Source organism: Rhamphochromis sp. 'chilingali', assembly GCF_963969265.1.
Source record: "Rhamphochromis sp. 'chilingali' genome assembly, chromosome: 12".
NCBI lineage: Eukaryota > Metazoa > Chordata > Actinopteri > Cichliformes > Cichlidae > Rhamphochromis > Rhamphochromis sp. 'chilingali'.
Window position 1 is genome coordinate 33,998,741 of NC_137939.1, and position 17,250 is coordinate 34,015,990.

The window sequence follows — 17,250 nt, forward strand, 5'->3', positions numbered from 1 at the left end:
ACACACACTCCATATACCTGCTGACAGGCGTTGCACGGGCTCGCGCGCACACGCACGGCTGCAGCCTCGCCGTGCTCGGCGCGTCCCGTTTGCCTTTATTTTATTCGGATAAATATTTTTTTTACATCACTAGAATAATCCTGATGATGGGGGAGGTGGGGGTGGGGGAGGGTGTTTGGGGGTGACATACGCGCGCTCACTCCGGCTGTCGTGCACGCGCACACACTGACCGACATCTCGCTGCAGTGAATGTAGGCTAGTATGGCTGCATGATACTGCGTCTGCCAGATGTGAGGCTGCTGCTGCTCTCAGCTCAGCTGAAACAGGCTTCATTCATGTGTCGATATCCGACACATGTCATCTGATCGATTCTCTGCTTTATTCCATCATCACTCACACTGAATCAGAAACATCAGACAGACAGGAACCAATGAGGCTCCATCACAGCCAGTCCATCACAGCCAGACTCGCTGTGTGTGTGTGTGTGTGTGATTTATTGATGGGCTCCTGATCCATCGATGTTAAATGTGGCTGTTCATCCCAGGCTGATGTGGCTGCACAGCAGGATGGAGATGGTGTGATCTGAGTTTCTGTCTGAGCTGGTTTGTTTCTGCAGACAGACGCGGACACACCCCCTCCACACACACACACACACACACACTGAGCCTCATAGTGGTAAAATGATGAAGGTGAATTCAGCAGAATGGGCAGGTCGAGCATTAAATGTTCCTAAAGCTCTGTGCGACACGTCCCCAATATTATTGTTATCCATTTAGTCTTTAAATGATACCTCTATGAGTTCCTTACATTTCATATCATTTAGAAAGCTTGTGTTAAGTCTCAAGAATGCATTTTTTCTCTTTATTACCCCAAAATGAAGTTAAATAAACAGCTGAGTGGTTCAATAGGTCTCCAGCCTGAATACAGCAGTCTTTGATCGTCTGTCTATGAGTTAATAATGAATCCATCATTCCCAGTTCACTTCACATTTTTTAGAGTTGTCCAGGCATTTGGAGAGAGTCTCTTAAGAGTTGTATTTAATATGAATATTCCAATTTCCAACACATATTAGAACTCCCAGGGCCTCTGATGCGATCAAATTAAACACCTATGGAATGACAGAACTGCCCTGGACTGAATCCGAGTGTGATTTCCTGGTGATCAAGGCATCCAGCATCCCTATGAATCGCTGACTTAAATGACTAGAAACTTTAGTCTGTTTGAAATTATGCCACACCCCAAATTACATGGAGCTTCAGTCATCTATGTGCTTGATTTTGCATTTGAATTGTTTGTTTGTTTTAAAAAACCTTGCCAGCAATAAGCGAAACCTGTTAAAGAGCCTCACCAGTCTCCATAATAACCATAAGACTCGTAGGGATGACTTGAAACCCACACTGACCTCCAGAGCCCCCATCTTTGCTCAGGTGTGGGTTCCCTACTAATCAGAAGGTTGGTGGTACGATCCCAGGCTCCTGTTTGGTTGTGTGCCGATGGTCTGTAGGTGCGCTGCAGAGCTTTGCGGCCGCCCTCTATATGATGTATTTGCATTTTGTCTGAAGGGGGCAGTGCCAAAAATACGTGGGCTGCTCGAGGTTATCTTTGTGCTGCTGTTGCTCCTCTAGCTCGCCCTGCTGCTGAGACAGGAGTCTGACATAGACGAAGAACTTCTGCGTTAAAACTGAAAACCGTCTTTCTTTTGTAGCCATTTTGTGATGGGTTTCTTCCTCGTTGTAGTCACCTGCTGTTGTTCCCTTTCTTGTTCCAACTTTTCATACAATCATCGCTCCACCTACACGTTGCTCACTGACGTCAGGCTCCACACTGTTGGCTTTTTGAAGGACTTCACCCAAGTTTGTCTCTCTTGTCTCTTTGTTTGTTGAATTCCCACCAGCGCTCTCTCGCTGAGTAGCCAGCGAGCACAAAAGTATGAGCAGGAATCAGCTTTCAGACCATTCTCATTCCCAGGACATCAAATACTGCAGTTTTGTCACTGTTGGCATCTCAGAGAAACCAAAAGGTTTCCTGTGGGGTTGATGTGCGATGCACCAGGTTACACCGATGATGGCATTGGGCTCTCAGTCCTAACCAATAATTATAAAGAAACTGTTGGCTTCTCATTAGGTATTATTTTCTATAACCAAGTAGTTTTCAGTTCTCTAACCAAAAACCTCCTTGTGATTGTTTTGGCTCTAACAGATTCCCTGCAGTTTGTGTTGAAGTTGCCAACTTGTCACAGAGCGGTAGTGAAACTTTGAATTAAAGATGGCCTCCATTTCCGGTTTGTTTCGTACCTTTTGCTGTTTCACCTCTGCTTGGTAGACAACTACCGACAACCACGACAGTTTGCTAGTGAGCAAAGCAGCGAGGTTTTCGGCGAATCGTCCTCATTGTGCCCGGTTTTGAGTAATTGCCACCGACCTCCAGCAGCCACTTGTCAGACAGTTGGGTAAAACAGTTTTTTCCCTAGTGGCTGGCATTGCCAGCGGCTTTCCAACCACGCTCTTGGCCTGTGTTGCAACTAGGTGCCAACCTTCGGCGTACCATATTGTCACATCTAGCTTTAAAGAGTCCATATCCCTGAAAAAAACGTCAGTTTTGGATGCTTTGCCCTGTTTTAGGGTTCTGGTCTGAAACATCACTCCAGACATGGATTATAAAACATCTCTGCTGTTAAAGGTTTTATTAAGGTGTCAAGCTTGGCTTGGAATATGGAGGATTTGGGTAGATGACAACAAACTGCTGCTCTTCCTAAATATGTTACTAAACAAAGGTGTACTTGGTTTTAGACAGGGAGGGTATATATTTAGATATGATTTTTATGATCACGGCGAGGTGGATGTTCCTTTGGATTTTTACAGGGCTATATTTGTAAATGTTCAAAGTCAAATGAAGGAGCTTGAAGAGTAAAAATATACATCAGTTCAATCCAACCAATGAAAACAACGACACGAGTAACTCAAAAGAACGCCGCAGCAGAACATGAAACTCGGCAGACGGATGCGTGAGCTTCATTTAAAATGGGAACTGAGGATTTTGTGTCTCACTGTTCACATGTCAAAAAGTATCAACAGTGCTGAAAAAAAGATGACCTACAAACCCGTTAATCAGCTTACAGACCCACCTGTCTCTGACCAGCTGTGAGTGATGATAGACTGACCTGTAAAGCTTTTCTCCAGCAGCTGACCTACCTGCACACACAACTCACAGACCAAACCCTTACAAGGATTAAGCAACTGGGGGTGGCGTGGTGGCGAGCACTGTTGCCTCAAAGCAAGAAGGTCCGGGTTTTGAATTTGCATGTTCTCCTCGTTACTGCATGGATTGTCTCCAGGTACTCTGGGTTCCTCCCACTGTCCAAAGACATGCAAGAAGGTAGACACCTTTTCCTATCTTGAGTCTTGCCTCATGACAGCAGGGATACGCTCGATCCAAACTTGGATTAGATAAGAGAAAGAAAAGAGATGGATTACAATATACTGGCTATCAGCTTCTGGCTGAGTCTGTCAATGCTTGTTTTTATTGATTGGGTGGCTGGGAGGGAGGGAGGGAAGGCATGTTTACTAATCTGGAGGTTCAACTCCTTGAGAATTTAACTCTGATTACCAAATGTAGTGCAGTCTGAGGATGTTCACGGGTAGCGACCCATAGCCAAAAGGTTCACAAATAATTTCAGTAATAAAGTCAATTATATTTGTATCTGCATGAGCTCTGCACTGTGACTATGCCAAGGCTGCGCTGGTCCATTGTGGTGAAGAGGGGCTTGTGTAAGGATGAAGGCGAGCTACACTCACCGATGGCCTTGAAAGAAAAATATCTGTGATAAAAGCGGCAGAAACGAGCCTGAAGAAACCCGGGAAGACTGAGGGTGTTGGCAGGTCTGAGTGAGGAGCAAAATCAAGGCGTGAACGTCGGTGGACAGCAGAATGTTACCAATCGGTTAGTCAGGACCTTTTCATGAAGCCTCGAGCTGAAGTCTTCTCTGTCTTCTTATTGTTTTAAACCTTGATGTGATGAGCAAGGGGCGGAGCTAACTGAGAGAGAGAGAGAGGGTACTAGGTGACTGAAAGTCATTACCCAATCAGTCATTAGCACATCCTGGATAATGTTTTAACTCTTAGAATGACCATAATTTATAAAATAGGCTGAATGTTTTGTTGAGTATGACCTGAAACCCACGACTGGGCCCAATTAAAGTTTGATTTCTGTGGTGAAATCGTGGATTCATGAGGTCAGAGAGTGACTTCCAAGGCGTCATCCAAACATGGTGGCCACGCCTAAGGTGCTGCCCCACTACCTAGACGACCGGAGACTGAAACCAGGACAGAAACACCTACAGACCAAATTGTGCCAAATAGTTCAGCTTTTAAAAAAATCCCCAAAACTAGAACCTTCTTAGTCAAAGAAATTCACTGCAGCAGAGGCGTCGTTAGACGGAGCGCTCCAAGAGTTTTGAAGGAACTTCAAAAGGAGAAGAAAATCTTATGAACTTTTTTGGCTGGTCGTGGAGTTTGTATGTGCAGGTGAGCGCTGAAGTTTAACTTAACTGAGCTAACGCTTCAACATATTTGCCCAGATTGGTGCCCTGAGGTGTTCAAAATGGCAGCCAAGTGGCGAGGCTTGCTTCTAGAAGGACTTTGACTGTAGGTCAAAATCGCGTAAAAGGTTTGTTGAACTCCCTCAACGATGAGCGGAACATCGGGATCGTTTCAAACAGGAAGTTGTTGCCGATGTTGGAGGGAATTGTGGGAAATGGTGTGTGTGGTCAGTTTAGCCTGAAGTAAATCTTTTCCAGTCTGTTGATTTAATGACTGCTGCTCTTAACGGTGCTTTCTAAACAACTGAGACGCCATCTGCTCCACATCAGCATGCTGATGTTTTCCCATGACCTCCCATCACGTTCACATCTGCACACACACTCCCTGCCGTATATAACTTAATTACTGTGTGTACTGCACACACTCACAGCTCCTGCAACTCATAATTTTGCTGCTCTGCTTTCAGAGATTTCATCTGAGAAACGTAACGTCATCTTAAAAGTCCGCAGGCCGGGTGTAGATCTCCATCACAGGCCACTCTGTTCACTCAAACGGCTAATTTTGTATGCTAACTTTAATTTCGTGCTCCACTGAAATATTAAACAATTTATTCATTGGGTAAATATTCAGCTTTAGAGACTTTAGAGATCTTAGAGACCTTTTTTTTTTTTTTTAAATCCGGGAGGAAACAAAAATGTGGAATTGCTCAACAAACCCACGTGCTCTGCAGGAATGCATCAGTCATACCACATACAAATCTCTAAGTCTAGACTTTGGGCTGTATAAAAAAACGGATGTTTACTCTAGGGAGGGGGGATTTCAATCATAAATACTGTTCAATATTTGCTGGAAACTATTGGACTTTCCTTTAGTCGCCCTGTTGTAGCAGACTTATGTTAGATGTACCCATCAGTGTTTGGACTCGACCACGTTTTTGCTTATTTTTGAGGCTTTTTAGATGTAGAAGTCTTTCATTGGTTCTCTTGTTTCTACTGTAGCATCTCTGTGCACCACACTGGTCTGGTGATTGGCAGCTGTATAGACAGTGTAAAAGATGGATGTAGCCGTTGTGACCCAACGGTTTCTGAAGTCCTGTTATGAAGCCTTGAGCTGAGTGTTTTCACCATCGCCTTCTTGGTGTTTTGAAACGGGATGTAACAACCTATGAAACGGCTTCTCATTCAGAGGTTGTTAGCCAATGAGGATCCTCCTTTCTGACTCTTTACGTTATGAAAATGTACAACATAGACTTAATATAAATAGACTTTGTGACTGAGGTCAGAGCAAAGAGCTGTTTAACAGCAGACTTTTATAGGACCGGAAATCTTCTGCCATCCACAGCTATCGCCCCCTGGTGGCTGTTTAATAGACTGCAGGTTTAAGGCGCTTCACCACTGGCTTCACTTTTAAATGACGGCAGCTGTCCATCTTTATGCTTTCTTTGAGTTGTTAACATGTTTTTATTTCAGCTGTTTAATAGTAATGTAGAGGTTTACACAGTGACCTAAACGGTAAAAGATCTCAGATCTCCGATCCTGGTGGGAAACATGAAACTTTTCAGATCGCATCATGAAGGAAATCTGGCATAAAAATCTGCAAAATCAAACATGCTGAGCTACCCACCATGGCGACTCTTTGTTAATCAGGCAGCAGCTGAAAGTCCTTTATGTTATACTACATCCTGCCAAACCCTGCCAGACAAGTTTTTTAAGATGATGAATAATTTAAAGACTGTTTGTAATTATGAAATTCATGACCAGCTGTGCTGTCAGCCACTGGTCACTGAGGTTTTACCATTTCACCATCATGACATTTTAAAACTAGAAGGGACAAGCAAGGGGTGGATGTGACTGAGAAAGTAAGCGACACTGCAATCAATCACTATTGCAAGTTAGCACCACCCTAAAGCAAAACTTGTTGACCTTCTATTTCAGTCTCAACTGGTCCATAACTTACAAAACGAGCATTGTGTTCTGTTTAATAAGACTTTAAACTCACGATTGAGGCTGTAAAGTCACCCGGAGAGTGTTTAGTGAGCTCGTAAATCAAAAGAGCAGAAGGGTCGTTTTCTCATAGAGGCAACACAACTGGGTTTGTTTTTGCAGACAGAGAATACGCCTCCCTATAGACACATCCACACTGGCTTCACTATTCAGACCTGGAAGTAAGGATAACTGGACCAATTTATATAAAGCATGAGGTAATTAGTTCAATATCCCAAATATTACTTTACAACATAAAGTAAGTATTTAGAAAAGACTTAACCCTTGGGTAGACCTGGTTTCTACTAAGGACTCATTATTTAACATCAAATAGATTTCTGTGGATATCCTTTTTTACACACTTTTCCTTTTTCTTCTGGTCGTTTATTATGCACAGCCGGGTGACACTGCATCACTTCCCTGAGAAAGCTGCATGGACACACCATGGCGACACGGAGAGAGTCAAGCCTGAACAACCCATCGGTTTCCTTTGTTATCGCCAATCAAGTTCACTGTTGACCATCAGGAAATGTGTCTGTTGCTAAAGGGCAGCAGTCACTATTGGCTCTGACACAGAAACATTAAGATGATTTGCATGAAATAAGCAAACAGAAACAAGAACAAACAAACAGAATAAATCTGTTTGTGCACAAAGCTAAAAATGAAATAAATTAACTGCAGGACAAAGAAACATGAGGTCAAGTCATCGTCAAAGGCTGGAGAAGAGAAGTCATAAATACACTTTGATAAAACAGCAATAAAACCATCAAGGCACAAGCAGGGCCACCAAGGCCAGTGCCCTATTTCACAAATTATAAAGAGTGCGGTCCAGTATTTATGACTTCTTTTCTTTATGGAATAATTAATGGAATACAAAAACAATATAAAAAGTCAATAAAAACACCCCGTCTGAGGAATGTGGATCTATAAAACAAGAGCCAACAATACTATGAAAAATATAAACCACATTTAAAATACTGAAAATCAAAGGTTCAAAGACACAGTTGTGGAACATAAAAGCCAGAAAAAGAAAGTGAAAAGCAAAATAAGTGAAACACACAAACACATTTGGCTGAGTCAGTCCCGTCTCCTCGCTTCTTTGGAAGTTAACAAATCTAATAAAGAAAGTTTTTTGGCTTTGATTGAATACGAAGGCTGTTAGTGTGTGAAGGACAGCTGAAGTAAAAGCTCCTGAAAACAAAGAGCAGCAGAGAAAATGTCTCCTGGATTTAGAGGAAACCTGCCGAGAGTTTGATGAAGCTTCAGGATCTGCAGACAGAAAGCCTAACCAAAATCCCTTTTTTACAAATATTTTTAGCTAACAACCTAACACAAACCCTTGTATATTTTTACCTGTCCCCTCCTCCTCAGGTCCCTCCTCCTCCTCCAGTCCCAGCTTGCTGACTAAGAGCCTCTCTCTGGAGCCGTCCTGCTCACCGTGCGGCCACCTGGGGGCGCTGGATGCCGACTCTTCGCAGCAGCCGAGCTCTGACCCGGGGCCGAGCTCTGACCCGGGGCCAAGCTCTTCCACATCAGGTCCCGCCTCCTTGGAGGGAGGGGCAGAGCTAGCAGAACGCCGTGGCTCTGCGAATGGGCTCCTGCTGGTGAATGACACGGGGCCGCCGGAGCTGCCAGCTACCACAATTACACCACCGAGCAAGAGCAGGCCGCCGCTGCCGGGACCTAAACCTCAGGGTAAGAATTTGATTCACTTTTTTTTTTTTTTTTAACACATCCATGAGGTCATCGCTCACCTGTAACTCCGCCTTCCACAGTGCCACCGAAACCCCCCCACCTCCAGCAGCAGACAGGGGTTTCCAGGCCGCGCCCCCGAGCACCAGAAAAGCCCCTCCCACCTACACCCCCCTGCAAACCCCTCCCAGCGGACCCTCGGGCAGGCCGACCTCCACCTATTCGTGCAGACGGCACTGCCTCCCCCACCTGTGTCTTGTCACTCATCGAGAAGTTTGAGCGGTGAGTTCTGATTGGTTAAGGAGGAGTGATGTCATTATATGAGTCTTTTCTGTTTGTTTATTGTTTGTTTGTTTACAGGGAACAGATCATTGTGGTTCCTGACATCACCGGTGGGGCGCTGTGTCCCCGCCTCTCCGACCCCCCCTCCTCTCTGTCATCCTCCCGACCTTCATCACCAGCATCATCACTGGCCCCGCCCCTCCCTGAAGAGGAGCCGTCCTGTGAGCTCACGAGCCACGACGACATCACACAGGGGGATGAGGGTGGGCCTGAGGGTGAGGATGAGGGGGGAGTGGGTGATCTACCTGATGAGGAAGATGACAATAATGGCGATGACGTTGATGACGATGAAGACGATGATGATGAAGAGCTGGCGGCTGCTTGCCGGGACGATCACCATCACAAGCGTCTGTCCATGGAGTCGGGTTACAGCCCCTCAGAGAAACATGTAGAGGATGATGTGGTTGCCGTGGAAATGAGGGAGCAGCAGCTGCAGCCGGCACTGCTTGACCAATCAGAGTTGCCCTCCGAGCGTCTGTCCCTCCCCTCCTCGCAGACGGACGGCAAGCTGGCCAATCGAGACAGCGGCATCGACAGCATCAGCTCTCCCTCGCACAGCGAGGAGCTCTGCTTCGCGGGTGTGGATGATGGGGGCGTGGCCTATCAGTGCAGCCCCGCCCTTTTGCCCAGACTCTCCAGCTCATCCTCGTATGCTGGGGAGGGAGGTGAGGGGGAGGGGGAAGAGGGGGACCCGAGGGCAGGTGCGAGGCGGAGGAGGGAGTTTTCAGAGGAGGGAGACAGCGACCTGGAGGAGGAGGAGGCGGAGCTAACTCTGGTGCTGGCCCCTCCCAAGACAGACCGACAGGACTCTGCTGAGGTGAGGATTCAGGTGGTCTAACCATGTGGTCTACATCCTCAGGCTGATGTTCGTGAGCTGTTACACATCTGTAATTTCGTTTTGGATGAAACTGAAAATGGTTACAAAAAGATGGGTTTTAGAACAGACGCTTTCACTTTTCATGGAAATAACTGTTCCACCAATAGGAATCTTGGACAACATGTGGGAGTTTAAAAAGGTCGACAGGGGTCAATAAATACACAGAGGAGATTGATCTGGAAAACACGGGGCTATGTTTCAGGTTCCTGTGCAGGCCCGCGTCCTCATACAGATGTTTTACATGATCGACGCAGCTGCAGGCTTCAAACACTGGTTTGTGTTGAATATCTGCATTTAGACTCTTTATTAAAGTAATAGTACAGGATCAAAATATAAATATAATATAAGTATTAATATAATGCATATAAAAACACGGGAAAATATAACATAATAAATTATATTATTATAATAAGTATTTCTAATGCATTCAATTCTGGTTATGATCTCACTTACTTACGCTACTAAAAACCCACCAATGGGTGGTTTTTTCCACACCTGCTTTAGTTTAGTTACAGTTGAGAATATATTTAAATATGAGAACAAATTTAATTACTAACGGTGTGAACCATTAGAAGCGCAATAGGAAGAACAGATGTAATGACAACAATGTCCTGTATGTGGTTCGGCTCATATCATCACCAAATATTTATGGTAACTATTATTATATCTGTGTTTTCTGTTACCACAACAACCCCCAGCCGGTCGCGGCAGATAGCCGCCCCTCCCTGAGCCTGGTTCTGCCTGAGGTTTCTTCCTGTTAAAAGGGAGTTTTTCCTTCCCACTGTCGCCAAAGTGGTTGCTGATTGGGGGTCGTCTGATTGTTGAGTTTCTCTGTAATACTGTAGGTTCCCTTACATTACACTATTAAGCGCCTTGAGGTGACTGTTGTTGTGATTTAAAACTGAATTGAATTGTTATTGGTAAGCAGGGATCTATAAATCATAAGCCTAAGTGGCTGAATTAGTGCTAAATATGTTAAAAATGATTTGGGGTGTTTACAACTGAATGGAAATCAAAGGCAGTCACACTGTTTGCAAATACACAGAAAAAGAAACTACTTTTATTTGAAGTAAATATTTGAATGTATGAATCTTGGTATCCTAAGTAGTTTATAGGTTTCAAGGTCGTTGAGTAGTATTTAGAGCATTACAGTCATAGTAATGCTACCGTCTTTATTGTATGATGCCATCCATAATAATTCAGCATCGTTATTATATCTATGTCCTAAACCTAGCTATATCGTTTAATGTTATAATAATGATAATAACAATGCGAATGAATGAAAACTCTCTGACTTGAACTTGGGTCTCTGTCCAGCCTCCAGGTTTGGGCGTTTTTGCCTTTAAAAGAGGAAAATATTTACTGTGCACTCACTCGTTTAACTGTCTCTGTGTCCAGATGTCTGTCCAGCAGAGGGTCTTCAACATCGCCAATGAGCTGCTGCACACAGAGATTGCCTACGTCTCAAAGCTCCACCTGCTGGACCAGGTGAGTCGAGAGTGAGTCTCCTCAGCCTGTGAGCCAATAGGAAGAGGAGCTGCCCACCACACTAGGCTTAGCTTACCTAGCTGTCAGTCGCTCGCAGGTCGTCTCCTCCTGGTAGAATCAGTTTGTCTGTTAGCCGACTTTCACGTCACTGAGCTGTCACTGTTGCCATGGAAACCCCACAGTATTCCCACTGCAGGCTTGGCGGGTGTGAACTTTTTCCTGTTGTGAGAAATATCAGCCCGACTGAAGCCATCTCCTCCCACAGGTTTTCTGTGCCAGACTCCTGGAGGAGGCTCGGTCTCGCTCCTCCTTCCCCTGTGATGTCGTTCTGGGGATCTTCTCCAACATCTGCTCAATCTACTGTTTCCACCAGCAGTTCCTGCTGCCGGCGCTGCAGAAACGCATGGAGGAGTGGTGAGCCTCCATCTCCTCTTCCTCTTCTCCTGCTCCTCCTCAGGAGCTCCTCTCACTCCCTTCCTCTTTGTTCCCACAGGGACTTAAACCCGCGGATCGGTGACATCTTACAGAAGCTGGCCCCCTTCCTGAAGATGTACGGCGAGTACGTGAAGAACTTTGACCGAGCCATGGAGCTGGTGAACATCTGGATGGAGAGATCGACTCAGTTCAAGACCATCGTTCAGGAGATACAGGTACATAATCCAAATCTTTACAGGACATAAATGATCTGCTGCTGACGGCTCTGCACCAGATACCACAGGGACCTTCAGAGGTCTGCAGCCTCCAGGCTGCTCAGGGCATCCTGTTTTGGCTCATTAGTTTAAGATCATCACACGTTGTTGTGTACAAACGTGTGCTTGATGTTTCTGTGCAGAGGGAGGAGCGCTGTGGGAACCTGACTCTGCAGCACCACATGTTGGAGCCGGTTCAGAGGATTCCTCGCTATGAGCTGCTGCTCAAAGATTACCTCCACAGGCTGCCAGAGGACGCCCCGGACTACAGGGACGCCCAGAGTATGAAAACAAACGCACAAAAACACGACTGCCTTGAGTTCTCTAGGCCACCAAATAGTGTCAACCGTGCATTATTAATAGAATCTAGACAAAAATATATTGTATTTTCTTTAGTTTACTATTATCATTGCCTGTTATTCTGTTATATATTAAAGTCCTTAACCTGTAGAAACAGAAATTCTCTGCTAGAAACGAGATGAAAAGGATAATTGAATTTATGAGTAGGAAAAATGAACCACTTTAATATGTGGAGGAAATCACAGCTACCCACGAGCAGGATGCAGCACCTCAACAAAAGTGTAAAAAAAAAAAAAGAAAAGCAATTGTCAGCAGCTCTCTGACTGAGTGCATCATCTGCTGGGGAATTTGGTTAATGTGGTGCAAAACAAGCTAAACAGACACTTCAGGAAACCTGATATAACTGATGTGATGGAGCTTCCTGCAAAGCCCAAACCCACAAGACGATACAATCAAAAGAACTGTCAACATGCCAGACGGCGTATCTGATTACAGGTGTGTCTTTAAACGTCAGCTTTGTTTTTGAGCACAAAATATTTTAAAAACACTGGTTTAGGCTAAAAATGAGAGCTCGGACATGTTCCAGGCTCTAGTCTTGAAATGTTCTTCGATTATAAAACAGAGACACTTGTGTGCGATCAAGTGTGTTTAAAAACCTTAAAGAACAGGCCAGTGAAAACCAAAAGGCCCAGTTAGATTAGATTTGGCTGTTTGCACATGCAGCGTCGTCCTCTCGGACATTATTAGATCCCTAGAGGAAGTCCCGTTCTGAGCGCTTGCACTGTGATTTCACCGTGAATCTCAGACATGTTCAGAGGCTTCTGTTTCAAACTGAGAGCGAAGGATCGCCGGTACTGATAAGAGCTGCATGTTTGGCTGTGACTGATCAGTTTTCAGTTGAAATTTCCAGTTTAAGAGCTGTAACGTCCTGAGGTGCCCGAGGATCTGAACCGTGGTGCTGTCATGCCGATTCAGAGCAGAACGAAAACACAAGAACTTTTTGGCTATAAAATAAAACCTTCAGGTAGAAGGATCGCTGTTTCCACACACTGTAGGACTTCAAATGAAAGATCTGAAAGATCTAAAAGAGCTGCTGTGCTGAAAACAGGCCAGAGTTGTACCAGAGCGTGAACCTGAATATGAGATCAGGCAAATATGAATCGAGTAAAGCTTTTGAATGTTTTTTATCACACTTCAAACAGTTTATGTAATAATTCTGATACACTATCTTGCCAAAAGTATTCACTCATCCATCCAAATCATTGAATCCAGGTGTTCCAATCACTTCCAGGACCACAGGTGTATAAAATCAAGCACCCAGACATGCAGACTGCTTCTGCAAGCATTTGTGAAATAACAACTCGCTCTGAGCTCACTGAACTCCAGCGTGGTACCTTGATAGGATGCTACCTGTGCAACAAGTCCAGTCGTGGAATTTCCTCAAATTAAATTACATCAGCTGATAGTGGTATTATAACAAGGTGGCAGTGATTGGGAACGATAGCAACTCAGCCATGAAGTTGTAGGCCAGGTAAAATCACAGAAAGGTCACAGAGATCACCAACTTTCTGCAGAGTCAGTCGCTACAGTCCTCCAAACTCTGTGTGCCCTTCAGATTAGCTCAAGATCAGTGCGTGGAGAGCTTCATGGAATGAGCTTCTACAGCCGAGCAGCTGCAGCTGAGCCTTACATCAGCAGGTGCGATGCAAAGCAACAGATGCAGCACCACCACTGGACTGTAGAGCATGGAGAAATGGTCTCTGGAGTGATGGCCCCTTCCTGTTCCAACATGACTGCGCACCAGTGCACAAAGCAAGGTGCATAAAGACATGGGCGAGAGAGCCTGCACAGCGTCCTGACCTCAACCCAACAAGACACCTCTGGGAGGAATTAGAGCAGAGACTGTGAACCAGGTCTTCTTGTCCAGCATCAGTGTCTGACCTCACAAATGCTCGTCTAGAAGAACAATTAAAAATTCAGATAAGCACCCCTTAACCTTCATAAAGCATTCCCAGAAGAGTTGAAGCTCTGGGTGGGACAACATTATATTAAACTCTATGGAATAATAATGGGACACTACTCGACTTCGTGTGTGTGAAAGCAGACAAGCAAGTACTTTTGGCAATATAGTGTAACTGCAGACTTTAGTTTGGGTTCATCAGCTCCTTCTACGGAGCAAACTTTGGGCTTCAGGGAGCGCTGCTGCACAGAGAAGCTAGAAGCCAGAGTATTTGGTAGCCTCGCCCTCATTGGTTCCTGGGTCTCTGTGTGTCTGAGCTACTGGCTCATGTAACTGTCCTCTCTCTCCTGCAGAGTCTCTGGAGCTGATCGCCACAGCAGCCGAACACTCCAACGCTGCCATCAGGAAGATGGTAAGATACTCTCACACATTCGACACCCGGAGCTGTGAGCCATAATCACCCCCGTCTGCTGCTGTTCACACCACATCACTCAGATAAATGTTGCCCGGGATAGATTAAAGCTCAACTTTTACTTCATCTTTAATTAAACTCTCCTGATTACACTCATTAACTGCCCGAAGCTCCTGGTAAACACGACTGCTGCTTCAAAGGTTGGTTTATACTTCAGGTTCGAGTCTGCCTGAAGAACGTCGGGTACCCAGGTGGGTTTGCAGAGGTCTCTCAGCGATGGCGTGATTAGTATGGTTAATGTAAACAAGAGCATGAGAAGCAGAAATGTGGATTCATGGAGTTCAGGCTGGTTTTTGCTGTAATGACTCAGAGGTCTGAGCCTCTCCACCTCCTCTCAGCGGGATGTTTGCCGTCGTCTCTAATCAGCTGTGACTGATTAAAGGAAAGCCGCTGCTGCTGATGTGAGCCGGTTTCACTCAGCTGACAGCTTTTTGGAGATTTGTGCAGGAGGCAGTGAGAAAACGCGACATAATCAGACGAGGACGTGTGAGTGGCATTAAACAAGCTTTAGAGGGAAGCTAATACTAAGAATACACTACAGCCGCTCATGGCGTTCAGTTAGACAGAGCTTAACTTCTGGACATTGGTCCAGACCCGATCACGGTTACCATGCTTACATTTTTCATATACTGCATTTCCTCCAACTTAGAAACGTGAGATGTACAGCTCAGATGGAGGGTTTGGACACAAAGTCAGAGGCAAAGCTCAGATGGTTTGGACATGTGCAGAGGAGGGAGGGTGGACGTGTTGCTGAAGATGGAGCTGCCAGGCAGGAGGAAATGAGGAAGACCACAGAGAAGATGGATAGAGTTGTGGTGACCCCTAAAGGGAGCAGCTGAAAGAAGAAGAAGAAGAAGAAGAGGGCAGTTCCTTCAACCATTTTGCTGTGATTTGCCAGACTCCAGCTGTTTCCTTTCAGCCAAACATCAAATATTTTTACAGTGTTTTCCATCAGGCAGTGATAGCAGATTACTCCAGACCAGTACATATGTGTAGTATGTGCCCTCTCTGCACTTTAACCCTGTAAAGCCTGAACCATGAAATAAGATGTAACATTTTTGCTACATCTGGCTCTTGTTTTGCAGTTTGGTGCTCACAGTTTGTTCATCTGAAACAAAAACATAAAAGGAGTTTGGGTTTAAAGAAAATCACACCGATGATGTAGATGTCTCAAAGCTCGTGTGTCACATGGTGTTTTAGGGTTTTAGGGTTAAAACCTAAACTGAAAGCGCTCCATTCGAACCCTGATCTGTAGAGTCACCTCAGAGGGGATCCAGACTTCCTGTAGAGAAACTCATTTCAGGATGTCAGGTCGTCTCCCGGCTGACGACTCGCTGGAAACGCTAGAACTTTGCCTTCAGGCTCCACAGCTGTCCTAGTAATCTCACAGTTTGCCTTTTGTATCTTATATCTAAAATGTAGGTTTCCAGTGAACTTAAAATGCCCTAAAACCCTCATGTAGCATCGGCAGGAACATGAACCGCTAAGTGATTCTTTTATGTCTCTGCCAGGAGCGAATGAGGAAGCTGTTGAAGGTGTACGAGTTGTTGGGAGGAGAAGAAGACATTGTTAACCCAACTAACGAGCTCATTAAAGAGGGACACATCCTCAAGCTGTCCAATAAGAACGGGACCACGCAGGACAGATACCTGATACTGGTACTTCCCTGTCTGTGTCTCCTTCTCAGTGCTTTACAGAGTTCATAGGGTCATAGTAACAGTAATAAGCGACACCTGCCTCTCTCTGCAGTTCAATGACAGGTTACTGTATTGCGTCCCGAAGCTGCGTCTGATTGGTCAGAAGTACAGCGTCCGAGCCCGAATCGACGTGGACGGCATGGAGGTGAGCTCTCCGGCTTTTCTCACTGAAGACACTGTTAGACTCAGTGTTTTTGCATTCAGCCTTCAAACACCTTAAGCGCTCAGTAAAGTCAAGAATATTAATGTGATCTACAGACTAATAACAACTAGACGAGCACTCGTTCAGTGTCCGAGCTTCATAAAGTTGGCCTGGTGGGGTTTTGTGTTGTCTTCCAGAGACACAGACACGCGGTATTAAAACGTGCATCCACCTCAGCTTTAACCGTCGAATAGAACTAACAATGATAAAGCGAGATCAGAGAGGATGATGATGAGCGTGCTCAGATTTAGCCTGAATATTTTTAACAAGCTAACAGAGAATTTCCCGCCTGTGTCCTCAGCTGAAGGAGACGAGCAGCGTCGCTGTCGCCAGGACGTTCCTGGTGTCGGGGAAACAGAGATCCCTGGAGCTGCAGGCCAGGTACAAACACCTACAGAGACAGAAGCACACTCAGTCCTGCAGGAGGACTCACTGTAATCAGAATCTGTCTCCCAGGATAAAAACACACTGAAGTTTGTTTCTCAGGTCGAGTTTTGCTCCTCGAAGATTTGACTGATTTTCTGTTGGCTTTGCAGGACGGAGGAGGAGAAGAAAGACTGGATCCAGGTAAGTGGTGCTGATGCAGCGGGCGTAGATGATCCGATACTAGCACGTTAGAAACTGCGGACCTGATGGGCTCGTGGTGTGCTTTCAGTCAGCAGTGGCGAGTACTGTGAAGCAGGCACAGGGTCAAACATAAGGTCTGGGGGCCAGAATCGGCCTGGCAAAAGACTCCAATCCGGCCCAACAGACATCTTTGGACAATACAAAAGAGGACTTAATTTTTTAATGGATTTTACAGCTACGGGCCATTCGATCCCTATACAACCGTTGCAAGAGCTTGGTTCGCATTGCCGGCAATAAGTCGGACTCGTTCCCGGTGGGTGATGGGCTCTGCCAGGGCTGCCCTTTGTCTCCGGTTCTGTTCATAATTTTTATGGACAGGATTTCTAGGCGCAGCCAAGTGGCGGAGGGCTTTCGCTTTGGTGGCCTCAGAATCTCATCTCTGAT

General features: G+C 45.5%; 1 protein-coding gene across 3 annotated transcripts in view; it reads left to right on the forward strand.

The window, feature by feature from the left end:
* fgd1 (FYVE, RhoGEF and PH domain containing 1) overlaps positions 1-17,250 on the forward strand; it is a 42,033-nt gene that overhangs the window by 15,084 nt on the left and 9,699 nt on the right. For all 3 annotated transcript variants that reach the window (XR_013973745.1, XM_080899943.1, XM_080899942.1), the window contains exons 2-13: positions 7,892-8,215; positions 8,296-8,494; positions 8,573-9,371; positions 10,830-10,919; positions 11,185-11,333; positions 11,413-11,569; positions 11,752-11,890; positions 14,222-14,280; positions 15,852-15,998; positions 16,090-16,182; positions 16,541-16,620; positions 16,776-16,806. Coding sequence is in view for 2 of the 3 variants with exons in the window: in XM_080899943.1 (XP_080756069.1) it covers positions 7,892-8,215; positions 8,296-8,494; positions 8,573-9,371; positions 10,830-10,919; positions 11,185-11,333; positions 11,413-11,569; positions 11,752-11,890; positions 14,222-14,280; positions 15,852-15,998; positions 16,090-16,182; positions 16,541-16,620; positions 16,776-16,806 (2,267 nt within the window). In the remaining variant the exon portion in view is untranslated. The remainder of the gene's footprint in view (positions 1-7,891; positions 8,216-8,295; positions 8,495-8,572; positions 9,372-10,829; positions 10,920-11,184; positions 11,334-11,412; positions 11,570-11,751; positions 11,891-14,221; positions 14,281-15,851; positions 15,999-16,089; positions 16,183-16,540; positions 16,621-16,775; positions 16,807-17,250) is intronic.